The sequence below is a fragment of the Gopherus evgoodei genome, chromosome 3 (assembly GCF_007399415.2).
Source record: "Gopherus evgoodei ecotype Sinaloan lineage chromosome 3, rGopEvg1_v1.p, whole genome shotgun sequence".
Classification (NCBI taxonomy): Eukaryota; Metazoa; Chordata; order Testudines; family Testudinidae; genus Gopherus; species Gopherus evgoodei.
The window spans coordinates 170,943,338-170,956,105 of record NC_044324.1 but is presented as its reverse complement, the minus strand read 5'-3'; the positions used below and the strand labels follow the sequence as shown (position 1 = coordinate 170,956,105).

The following is a 12,768-nucleotide window of genomic DNA, read 5'->3' as shown; positions in this document are numbered from 1 at the left end:
TGACTTCTCCTTGTCTGAATGAAGAAATAATTAGATAAGGATGGGTAGAGCAGAATGTATCTAATTCATTGCTCGGTTATGACTTGTAGGAATACTACCAAAACAAAAGCACAAAAAAAAAAGTTGTGGAACTAATATGATGTTTGTAACCATTACATTGTTCACTCTACTTGTGTGGTTGATCCCTTTTCCCTGTCCGTTGTCTCTTTAGATGGTCATTTTTTTAGGGTAAGGACTGTCGCTTATTCTATAGGCATACAGTAAGCTAGGACAGTGGATCCCTGTTCTTAACTGACCCCTAGGCACCATTGCAATAAACATAAGTAACAGAAGTTGGGTGCTGTTGAGTAATTCTCTGAACTAAAAATGGATCCTATCAATGTAATGCTTTAACTTTCTTTGGTCTGTGGGTGTGCAGAATTTTTTTATTGAAAGTTTTACAAAGCTAGTGTTGTTAAAAGAAACTGCTGGTATGGATATTAAAAAATAGTGATTTTTTTATTGTGACTTAAACATTCCTGTGCAGTGTCTGCAGATATTTCAGTATTGGATTAGTGCACTAGATTCAAAAAGTGAAACTGACCATAAACAAAAATGAATGTGAACAAGAGTTCACTCAATGAAATTAAAGGTAACAAACCTAAAATTGGTAAAAGGAAATACTCCCTCCTCCCTCCCACAAAGCACAGTAAAACTTTGGAACTAATTGCCACTAGGCATCACTGAAGCCAACAGCTTAACAGTGTTTAAAAAAGGATGAGATGCTTGTATGGATAATGAGAACACCCACAGTTACATTTGTATTTATTGTAAGAGACAAACTCTTCAAGGCTTAAAGCACTAAGTGATGGGAGTTAGGAGGAAAGTCCCCCTATGGCTAAGGGGGCCATTATGGTGATGGCTGCTATTGGAGACAGGGTATCAGAGTAGATGTGATTAGATGTCATATGGCAATCCCCATGCTCCTGTGAAACTGTACAGTCTGTTTTTACTGTACAAATGGAGTGAAATGGAAACCAAACTGAGAATATGGTGAAAAATAAACTAGATTTTAATATTCACTTTTAATCGTTTAAGGTGTTGTAAGAAAATGTTTTTTTTTAATGAGATTTTTAAGCAGACAATATCAGTTTTCAAATGGATGTTTCATTTTTATAAAAATTTAAAAAAACAAAAAAAAAGTACTAAGTCTTTGTTACTTTATTTAGCTGTTAGGAATATGTCTTAAAATGTGTTTTTGAAAGGAGCAAAACAAAAACATAATTATTTGCTAGACTGCTCATAAGAAAGTACCATTTAAGATTTAAACAATTTAAACAATATCCATGAAGGGTCATTCATTCTGAGGAATAGTTCATTTCCAGACTCTAAATATTACTGGAGGATGAATGGAAAGATCTCTTTCTAAGATCTGGCATTGAGCCACTACAAAAAATAAATAATGTTAGCTCGCTTTGAAGTTGTAATCTCAAAGGCAACATGCCAACAATGCCACATCAAGAGACCTTAAAGAGTAAAAACATTAACAGTTTGTTTACATCTCTGAAAAATGAAAGAACATTAATATAGCATCAGAAAAGTTAAAGAAGAAATAGGTGCAGTGAATCCTTCCCTTACCAAGAGAGAGCTAGAACAAGTGTAAAGGGGTTTTAACTTCCATCTCTGGGGACAGCACTGTCCAGTTGTTAGAGGAAAAGATTCTGGGCCAAATTCTCAGCCTTGCTGAAGATGCTTTGCATTGCTCCAGTAGCACAAAGCAGCTGTAAAGAACTGGCCTGAGTAGCAAACTGAGGAATCTGCAAGTGGTGTAAAGCTAGTATAGTTGGCTCAATACCATCTCCTTCTGGCTCCCACCACCTAGCACAGGAGCATGGGGTGGCAGGGGGGTGTATGCTGTGCTCTAGCAATCTGTCACTAACATAATGGTGTTTTGGAGGCCATTACAGGTTAGAACAGCTCTGTGTCACTTTGCCCTGTTTCCCTGTCCTCAGGTGCAACAGTCAAGCAAAGTGCAGGATCGGGGCCTCTTGTGTTCTTATATACCACAGTGATTGGGTTGGCCTTTGCGACTGGAGAGATTACCGCTTCCTTTATAACCAGTATCTCCCATGAGAACCACATTTAACTGACACCATGACCCTTTTGAACAATGGGGGAATACCTGTGCAGTGAATAGAACTTTCACAGGTGCTGAATGTGCTTTATGGAACTCACTACCAGATAAGATCAGAATAACCTCTTACCTCAATGCATTTGGAATGAATTGCAAAACAAATGTCTTTGAATTGGCTTTTCCATAGCAAGTTCTGCGTGTGCTCTTGCGCAAACACAAAATTCACCCACACAATTAAAAAAAGTCTAGCTATTTAAGGTTTTTAGCCCCACAGGTGGAGATGGGAGAGGAGGAGAGAGAGAGACTTTGTTTTAAACGTTTGTGAGGCATTTGGTTACTATTGTGATGGGGCCCTATAGATTCCTAGACAGTGCAGAATAGAACCCATATCTGAGTTGTGGTATGACCTGGGGTAAGTAACTTCATTTCTCTGTGCCTCAGTTTCACCATCTATTAAATAGTGATGATATTTACTAGCCTCTGCCAAGTGCTTTGCAATTTTTAAATGGCCCTTCAGTTCTGACATGCAGCACCACTGCTATGTTATTCCTAAACTGGTTGCTCTTGAAGAAAGGCTACTAAAATGTTTTGTGCTGGATGATTTTTATGGGGACTAACTTCCAGTCTGAAACTCTGAAACTGGCATGTAATCCAGGGTTTGTGGGCAAACCTGGGGAGAATCTGGGTTAGGACTTTGAAGAGTGTGGCTAAGAGAAATTAGTACTTTCTCAGAGGATATAGAGGTATTTATGGAATTCTGACTGAAACTGGTCAGCTGATTCAATCCTTAACTTGCCTTTAATTTCCATTTTCTAGGCTGAGAGGGTTTCTGAGGAATTTGAGAGCAATTTGAAAAGTTGCAACATTTGCATGTGCACCCCGTGCATCATTAAAACTTCTGGATGTATGCACAAAAGTATCTGATTTTTCTCCAAATGCTGTTTTTATGGGTGCCAATTGTGCTAGCACAATTTATATGCCAGACTTTGCAAAATTGACCCCAGAAGCTTAACAACATCTCCTGCATTACAATAATTTTAAAATTGACGTCGGTCAATTTTAGCCCTTAGGTAACTGGGTGAACTCCCTTAACTTAGATGCTACAGTTCTTGTTTAGCTTCATGGATGAATTTGGCCCAGCATTTTCAGTGAATATTTTATTTATCCCCTAGAGCAATTTCAGAGCATCAAATTACTCTGTGCAACAACAGCAACAACTACAGCAAAAACCTTTCCAGCACTGGAGAGAGTATAGAATAGTATGTGTCATAAACAATGTCTGCCATACAGAACAGTTTTGAAATAATTAATATTTTAACAATAATTCCTCAAGCATGATGGGTCTTTCAAATGTGACGTACTTTAAAAACAACAGCAACAAAACCCAAACCTCTGCACATACATTTCTTGTATTTAAAAGGCCACTCAGAAACATTAATATTAAAGTGAAACTGGTTTGGGGTCTTTTGTTTGTTTTACTTGAGGCACAAAACAGTTTAAAGATGTTCCAAATGGAATTGTTTAATATTTTAAGTATTCTATATCTACTGCTCTTAAAAAAGTACAACCAGCCTGAAGCAATGATTATGGGATTAAGAAAAGGTGAAACCAGGGTGGCTTTGGTTTGGCAAAATTACATCACTTCGGGAGGTGTTTTGGATCCTGGAGTCTATGTACTTTTTTTCTTTTGGAGGGTCCACAGGAAAGCAAAGGGGAGGCCTTCTGAACACTTCAACCTCAGTCTACCTTTTACACTGATGAAGTCTGTGAGGGAGTATAGCAAATGTAAAATCTTTTCTCCCAGCAGCAGTCAAGTATGCAAAATTGTCTGCGTCAGTGTTCTTCACTAGTTTAGTATGCTAAAATGAGGTATGGGACTGTGCAAGAATCTGAAGCCTTGATATATATATTCTGTGAATTTTCAGAGAGAGGCTGGGAGATTCAAGTGACTAATAATATTTTTCTACAAGGCAATAGTGACCAAAAGTTACAGCATTCTGATAATATAGCCATGGTATCTACCATGTTATAATATGATTGGGCCACAGCATAGATAGGCTTCTAGCCACTTACATTAATTTTGAAAGTGGGTCTTAGTGCTTGTCTACACTACCGCGTGGGGTTGATCTAAAGTACGCAACTTCAGCTATATGAATAGCGTAGCTGAAGTCGACATACTTAGATCTACTTACCATGGTGTCTTCATTGCTGATACTCTCCCGTCAACTCCACTTGTGCTCCTCGTTCTGGTAGAGTACCAGAGTCAACAGGAGAGCGTTCAGCTAGCCGCGATAAATCGACCCCCTCTGGATCTATCTCTGCCTGCCAATCCGGCGGGTAGTGTAGACAAGCCATTAGGCTCCTAAATTACTTAAGCTCTTTTGAAAATTTTATGTGACATGCCTCAGTCAGTTAACGACAGGGTTGTGCTTTTCTCTTGCAGTTGCAGTCATTATGTTTCTTGAAATATTCCTGACACTGGCCTTGGGGATCATCGTCTATCTGTTCCTTACCAGAAAGAAGGAGGAGACGCTACCCATTGAAGAGGGATGGTGGGGCAAAGGGCAGAAACCTGACTCTGAAGAAGATACAACTGTTCGTCCATTTAAGGTGGAAACCACAGAAGAAGAGCTGAATGTAAGGAAACATCTCTCCTAGGGAGAGAAGAGTATGAAATGGCAGAATAAATGTGTGATTTGTTTTGGAGCGATTTTCAAATTAAATCAGTAACTAAATTTATAGACGTGAAATGGAACTATTGAAATTGAGGCGTGATACACAAATCTGAATAGCAAGGGACTTTCCCTTGCTCTCAAAAAGTAGTAGTGATAAATAGACTTCTGTATCCCAATGTTTTGTTTTGTTCCCAGCTGACTGCTATCATGTTAGCATATGAGCCTACTTTGTGGGCAGGGCTGGCTTCAGGCCCCAGCGCGCCAAGCGAATGCTTGGGGTGGCATGCTGCAGAGGGTGCTCTGCTGGTTGCCGGGAGGGTGGCAGGCAGCTCCAGTGGACCTCCCGCAGGTGTGCCTGCGGAGGGTCCGCTGGTCCCGCGGTTCCGGTGGAGCATCCACAGGCATTCCTGCGGGAGGTCCACCGGAGCCGCGGGACCACCGGACACTCCGCAGGGAAGCCTGCGGGAGGTCCATCAGAGCTGCGGGACCGGCGAGCAGCAGAGCGCCCCCCGCAGTGTGCCGCCATGCTTGGGGCGGCGAAATTGCTGGAGCCGGCCCTATTTGTGGGGTCTGACAATTCCAGAAAATGTAGCACGTAAAAGCAGAATTTGGTTTTTGTGATCATTCAACTCTGTGCTACTGTATTTGCCCCTCCCTCTGACTGATTATTGAGGCTCTAGATTATAAAAGACTGATTGGGAAAATGTCTTTAATTTACTCATTTCAGAAGCAGATAATTTCTCACCTTCTTGAGTGCCACTTGGCTGCAAGTAAAGAACAGCACAGCTCTTGAAAATGTTAGTTAAAGCCTTTTATAGGATGACTGACCCGCCTTGGCATTAAAACACTGATACCAGGGTAATAAATACAGTGAAAATATGTAGGTGGTGGAATCTTGCAAGTGATAGAGATTTTGTTTTTACATGTACATGTTTGTACATTTTGGGAAAGTTGCAGCTTTATAGAGCTGCTTGGAGTGATTATTCAAATATTATGCACAAAATGGGATTGTCCCTATAGTTCCTTATAACAAGTTTCCATTTCTTTTATTGGTCATGGCTTCTATAACTCTTATCTTCTTCCACTTCTGGGTTTAAATAGAAGGTGGCCTCTTAAATGTTCTCTTCCGTTGCATGGTAAAATTGTGGGTAGCTGCTTTCTTGAGGGTTGTCTCTAAATTAAATACAGTTTTGTTTTATATAAAAGCTATTGTAAAATAACAACCCAGCAGCAATAAACGATTTTGGTTGGGCATAAATAAGCCTTGTCTAGACTAGGATTTAAAGTAGCACGTTAGATTTAAAGTTAGCATGTTAACTAACACATTTTATATAAATGTAGGCTAGACAAGTCACTTTACCTTCAACACCTGTTAAAGCCTAGAGAAAGTCTGGACTTATACTTGACCAGTTTAGTACATGCTAAAGTATACACTGCCTTGTCTTCCCTAGACTTTTAAAAAATAGTTTAGCTAAGATCACAACTTCAAATCCTTGTCTAGGCAAAAGCTAACCTTCCTGTGAAGGTGTGCGTGTAACTCCTGTTAGCTGCAATAGGAGTTATCCATGTACACTGACATCAGAAAATACTTCCCAGGTCAAAACCCCTATAACTGCAAGTCTGAGAAGTCTCTTGCTTCTTACAGGCTGCTTGTCTCTGCTGTGTGATTATTAGCTGACTGGAGCCTGTCTGCAGCATTCCACGAGCCCTGAATCCACATTAAGAGGGTCACTTTTGTAGACTCGACAAATCCACCAAAATAAATTTGCAGGGAAAATATCCAGCTCACTGGCTGAGGGGAGCAAGAGAAAGGGATTTGTTGGAGTTCCATGTGTGGAGGGATTGGAGGATTGGGCTCCAACAGTGGAATTTTCCCAAGTACCTAAATAACGTGGTGCACAAGTACCATTGGAAGGAAATGGGACTTGTATTCCTAAGTCACTTAAGGTGGTTTTGAAAATCCCACCCTAAAGCACCTTATTCAGTACCCAAATAAATGGAAAAGGGAAGGTATCCTCATAACACAGAATGAAAGTGAGCACTGTAAAGAAGACTCTGATATCCTGCCCATCGGATGCTAGAAAAAGACTGTTCTCTCCCCCTGTGGTCTGACTGAACAAGGACAGCCAAGACAGTGTGACAGGTATGCTACAGTCAGGAGAGAAAGGGCAGGGCTTTAACAAGGGGAGAGGGCATTGACAGGGGCTCTGTAAGTACATCAGCAAAGCAGTAAATTATGCGAGTGTCACAGGAGGTTTTATTTTCACTTCAGTTACTATTTTGCTTGGCAATAAACCAGGAAATGTGCCAAGTAAAACACGTAAGAGAATCTGTAGCATCTTTATCTTGTCATCCTTCCTCTTTTCTTTTCCCTTCAACCTCTTTCTCTTCTTGTTTTACTCTAGGATTTATTTAGAAGACTGGATCAGGCTCGATTCACTGAACCCCTGGAGAACAGTTGCTTCCAGTATGGATTTAACTCCGTTTATCTCCAGAAGGTCGTCTCCTACTGGAGAAATCAATTCAGCTGGAAGAAGCAAGTGGAAGTTCTCAACAAATTCCCACAATTCAAAACTAAGATTGAGGGTGCGTGGCTCTGCCCTAAAAAGAGCACGTGATAAAATTTAACTATCACATCTAGCCTGCTGGAATCATTCCAGTGCCATTTAAAACTGGCCAGTTATAAAGTCTGTTTCTGAGAGGTTTTTAAAATGAAAATTCTAGCAGATACTGATGCATAGTGGTGCTGATTGGTGCTGTTGTTAACAAATCTTTCCCATTGGAAGGTTCTGATGCCATGAAATAAAAATACTTTAGTCTCTTGAGCAGTCTCGCTAAGATTGGAGTGCTGCACATGAGTAAAGTTTGCAGGATCAGGCTTTGCACTTCAATACAGGACTGCTATAAACTACTTAGTACCAGTAGTTTGGTGCATCCATGACCATTAGGAGAAGTGACAGCAAGAAACCCATATCCTGGTGCTAAGGTTAAACCCCAAGAGTGACTGCACCTGCAGTGAGAAGTATAGGGATGTCTCCCACCATGGTTGTAACATTGGTACTAGCTATGGTCGGAGCAGTAGTGGTGACTGACTGCTCAGAGATTTACCACTGTGTAATTTACCTCTGAGTAGGTCTGGGTGCCACAGTGGTAAATGCTTGTGGCCAGGCTGTACAAGCTAGTATCAGTGAAACTGCACCACTGCTATGGCAGTGGTGAGAAATTTCCCTAAATGTTTCAGTTTAAACAATGGCAAAGTGTGTCAGATGGAGTCCTCTGATGCATGCACAGATTTTCTGTTGAGATCACTGGGAGCCAAGTACAAGTGTCTTAACACAGAATTTGACCGTAAGACTTTAAAATACTGATTTGTTCTCAAGCCTGCAAAATATCAAAATCATCCATTGTATCATCCACAGATTCCTTATCTTCTTTCCCTGTCCTATTTTATCCTATGTACTTGCCCAGCCACCATCAGTACCCATAGGTTCTATATCTCAGTAACCCGCTGTAGGACTAAGGCCTAGATGTGGCTCCCTATGGTGGATCCCATCAGATTTTCTGCAGTGCAAATTCAGGTGATCCCTTCCCTATAACAACTGCTCAGTCTGCCTCCACTGCACCCTCTGTCAACCTAGGAACAGAGAACCATGTTTCCCTTCGTAGCAATTTAATGTGCTTCTGGCACTTGGTGACCAGGCTAGCTTATTCTATTTATTGTTTATTTAAAATACTGTACATCAAAGGGACCTCTTGAAAGTGACTGGGGAGACTTTGACATGTACCAGTTATTGCCTAATGGAAGCTTTGAAATGCTTGAAGCAGAGTAATGCTTTATATGTTTGTGTGCTTTTTGAGTACAAGGTGTAGATTCAGGGCAAAGCAGACAATTGTCCCATATTAAGAAATCTATAGAAGCAAAATTCAAGCTTAAGATTATGCCTTTTTTTAATTTGAACCCATAAATGCATGTTGTTAGAAATGGAGCAACTGACCCTAAGAGGCATTATGGGTTTGTCATACTGAGACAGTGCTGTTCAGTGGCTAGAACTTGGTGCCATTATTTAAGCACTGACAGTGTACATTTATCTTGTGTAGCATCCAGCAAAGCGACGCTGCCTTAAAAAGGACTAGCAGTTTAAAAGATCGACTTGAAGAAGACCAGGACAGGATATCCTGGGCAATGCACTGGAAGGAATAATTTTCATATTAATAATTGTTATTAAAATGGTCAGGAGAGCATGATTTAAAAAAAAGTTCAAATGTGTAGAAATTCAGACTTCTGGGTTCCATTCCTGCCACTGACTCATTGTCTGATTTTTGATGAATTACTTAACTTCTGTGCTTCATTTTGCTGATGTGTTGGAAATAATATTTGCCTTCCTCAGCTGGCTGTTGTGAGACTTAATTGGCATTTGTAAAGCACTTTGAGATCCTTAGATAAAAGGATTCATAGCTGTGCAGAGTGTTGTTTATAATAATTATGGTTTTTGCAATCACCAGAAATACTTTATGAACAGATTTATTCATATCCCTCAGTTCTCTGTGATTGATCTCAGAAGCCTTTTTGTGTGTGTTTGTGTATGTTTGCATATTTTATTTATTTATTCATTTATTTTTTACAGGCCTTGATGTCCATTTTGTTCATGTAAAGCCTCCCAGCTTGCCTGAGGGCCGCTCTTCAAAGCCATTATTAATGATTCATGGTTGGCCTGGCTCAGTTTATGAGTTTTACAAAATTATCCCTCTCTTGACGGACCCTGCTAGCCATGGCCTGAGTGATGAACATATTTTTGAAGTCATTTGCCCATCAATCCCTGGCTATGGCTTCTCGGAAGCATCACACAAAAAAGGTATATTGTGAGTGGACTAGAAACTATACCAATACAGCAGATAGCCTCCTTGTGGTAAAGTAATCCTTAGTGCTGATACTTTGATGCTCTGTGCAGAGTAGGAGATAATATGTTAATAATGAAGTTAAATAATATATTATATTGTATATAAGGCACTTTTATGTGATGTGGAGAAATTGGTGTGGTTTTAAAATGACAGTTTTAGGGTAATGTATCAATATTTATTTAAAAGAGAATGGGGTTACAAAAGTTAATATGAAGAGAAACCTCATGATGTAAATGAAAAACACAAACAATACCTCTCCCTCCCAAATGGTGGGTATTTTTAGTTGTGAGTGTTCCATCTAGTATCTTTAGTCAGGCTGAGTTCAGAACAAAAAGTAAGCAAACAGCATAAATGGTGAAACGTAAATCTAAGGCAGTTAAAAGATAATGCAACTGAGAAATTATTTTTAAATATATTTTGTTAGTGTCACTTCAAACAAATGTGGAAACAAGATACTATTTTTAATGTGCTTCCATATCCTAAAGATCAGAATAACACTTGGATGAGGAAAACAGAGTTAAATGACTGCATGTTAGGTCAGGGCCATGAAGCCTCTGAGGAGGGGAATAAGGGCAGAAAAGCCAGTCCTTATCAGTTCTATCTGTTGAAGCAGCTTGTCTGCTGTGCTATGTAACGGGTTGCTGTCATTTATCAAATAGAGTGCACAGTGTTAATTCATCCAGTGGTCTTGGGGAGGAGGCAGGAGGAAAGGGAAGTTTGTTTGGTCTTCGAAAGCTGGGCAGCTTCTCCGATAATGTATATGTGATTTATGTTAGCACCAAGTTTATGGACTGACACACTGTATGTATTCTGGAAATGACCCAGGGCATGGCAGCGGAGCATTGTATCACCATTGAGGCTTGAAGTTTCCAGCTCTGGCTAACCTGAAGTTTTCTCCTCCTTGTGGGAATACATTGCAGTGGCGGCGCTCAAGAATACCTGCTAGGGCTAGTTTAGAGCAGTGTTATAGTCTCTAGGGAGACCACCAACCCTGTGGTACAGCATGTGCATGAGGAAGGGTGACAATTAGGAAATGGGTTGGATTCTCTCCCCCCTGGCTTCTGGTCAGTGGCCAAGAGCCTCTCTAGTCCTTGCCTTAATGAAGTGAAGGGAGCCCCTGTGGAGCGCTCTGTCATGGGGGAGGAGAGAAAGCTAGGCAAGGGAAAGCTGCTGTTCACCTCGTAGGGCTTTGACAGCAACACTAAAATATTACTGTCTATACAGCTTGGTCGTTGGTAACTGTTAGTCAATAACACTTGGTGCCTTTTTCTTTTCACAGGCTTTAATTCTGTGAGTGCTGCCTGCATATTTTATAAATTGATGCTCAGGCTGGGATTCCATGAATTCTATGCTCAGGGTGGTGACTGGGGCTCGCTGATCTGTACCATCCTGGCCCAGATAGCTCCCGCGTGAGTATCCTTTAAATAGTACATTTCATGCTCATGCATGTGAGGGTCTCCTGATTTGCCTTTACCTGGACAGTGTGTAATTTTCCCCTCTGGATTGCTCTGCACACAGTCCTGACCTGATCACGATTTCTGTTCAGGTCCTGGGCTTCTCTCAAATAGAGATGGCCAGTTGTGTGGTGCTTTTGGCATGGCCACAAATTAGGTCTAGCAAGGGACTCAGCATGTGCATTTGAACCCTTCTCACTGGAATCGAGTCTAGTGGACTGTGCAATAAACATTGTCCCACTGAACTGTGAAACTGATCAAGCTGTGTACTCATCTTGCAGCTTGAACCCGGAAGGCTGGGATGGGGGTGACAGTGCCTTGAGCTACAACAGAACCCTATGATTGGAACTAGATAAAATGCATCTAATGCATTACATTTATGGATTAAAAATACTTATAATTTAGTTTCCAAATATTATTTTTGTTAATTTGTATTTCTTATTGTGTTTAGACACGTGAAAGGCCTTCACTTAAATATGGTTTCAATTATGAGCGTGAGATTTACCCAGCTGCTGTCCATTCTGTTGGGACGTTATTTCCCAGGACTCTTTGGTTTCCAGGATGAAGATGTCAAGCGGATGTTTCCTTTCTTGAAAAAGGGACCCTATAGGATCTTGATGGAGTCTGGCTACGCTCACATACAGGCTACAAAGCCTGACACTGTTGGTAAAAAGATTTATTACTATAAAACTCCACAGTGCAGCAGGACTGGGATCCCACGGGTTCTGCAGGACCCGCTGCCATAATAGTGGGAGTGGGTAAAATATACTTTATTGCAAGTGGGATTGGGTGGACAAAAAAAAAACCAGATGGCAGTAATTTGCAGGAAAACACTTAAAAACTTTTAATACTTAAATTTAAGCAAGGAGTAGAAAGAGATTTGATGTCTGTTATAACAGGAGTTAAAGTATTTTTTTACATGGTTTAAGCAAGTTTTGTTTTATTCTTTTAGCGATAAGAATTGTGTCTGAATTCCATTTATATATATAATATCTTAACCTGCTGTGTTTTGTTTTGTTTTTTAAGTAGCATGGGGGAATCTGTCTCACAGGATTTGCGGGATGTAAGGTTTTTGTGGGTGGGAGCAGTATAAAAATACAAGAAACAATACGGGAACAGGTGGAAATGGGTAGTGCGGGGTGGGACAGGACTGGGATTAAAATAATAGTCCTGTGCAGGGCTCTGCTCCACAGCACTCTGCACTCATTCTGTGATCACAGAGAAGACTACACTTGGAGCTATTCTGCTTTTGTTTTCTTAAATACAGAGTATATTTCAGAAAATGTGCAGAAAATCAGTGTTTGGGGGGGGAATTCTTTAGGTTTGTGTTTCCAAAAGGTATGCACCTATTCTGTGTATGCAGATAGCAGAGTTGTGCATGCATATCAAGTATTTCAGTGCACATGTGACCAGCTGTGCAGGTGACTGGCCCTTTGAATGCACAAATAAGTAACTTGCAAGTAAAAGTTGAGCGTGCAGTTGTGTGCCTGACCCTCTGTAAATGCTGTTGGCATGTTTTTCAGTTTATATATCTAATGTATTTATACATATCCATTAAGACTTATCCACTTCTATTATGATGTTATGGGGTTGCACAGTCCATTCCTACTACCACATTCCTGATAAG

The 12,768-nt window shown here is 40.5% G+C and overlaps 1 protein-coding gene across 3 annotated transcripts in view; it reads left to right on the top strand.

The window, feature by feature from the left end:
* Positions 1 to 12,768, top strand: part of EPHX1 (epoxide hydrolase 1) — a 43,203-nt gene that overhangs the window by 22,803 nt on the left and 7,632 nt on the right. For all 3 annotated transcript variants that reach the window (XM_030557404.1, XM_030557403.1, XM_030557405.1), the window contains 5 exons: positions 4,557 to 4,750; positions 7,194 to 7,374; positions 9,414 to 9,641; positions 10,967 to 11,096; positions 11,593 to 11,807. In XM_030557404.1, coding sequence (XP_030413264.1) covers positions 4,568 to 4,750; positions 7,194 to 7,374; positions 9,414 to 9,641; positions 10,967 to 11,096; positions 11,593 to 11,807 — 937 coding nt within the window. In that variant the 5' untranslated portion in view covers positions 4,557 to 4,567. The remainder of the gene's footprint in view (positions 1 to 4,556; positions 4,751 to 7,193; positions 7,375 to 9,413; positions 9,642 to 10,966; positions 11,097 to 11,592; positions 11,808 to 12,768) is intronic.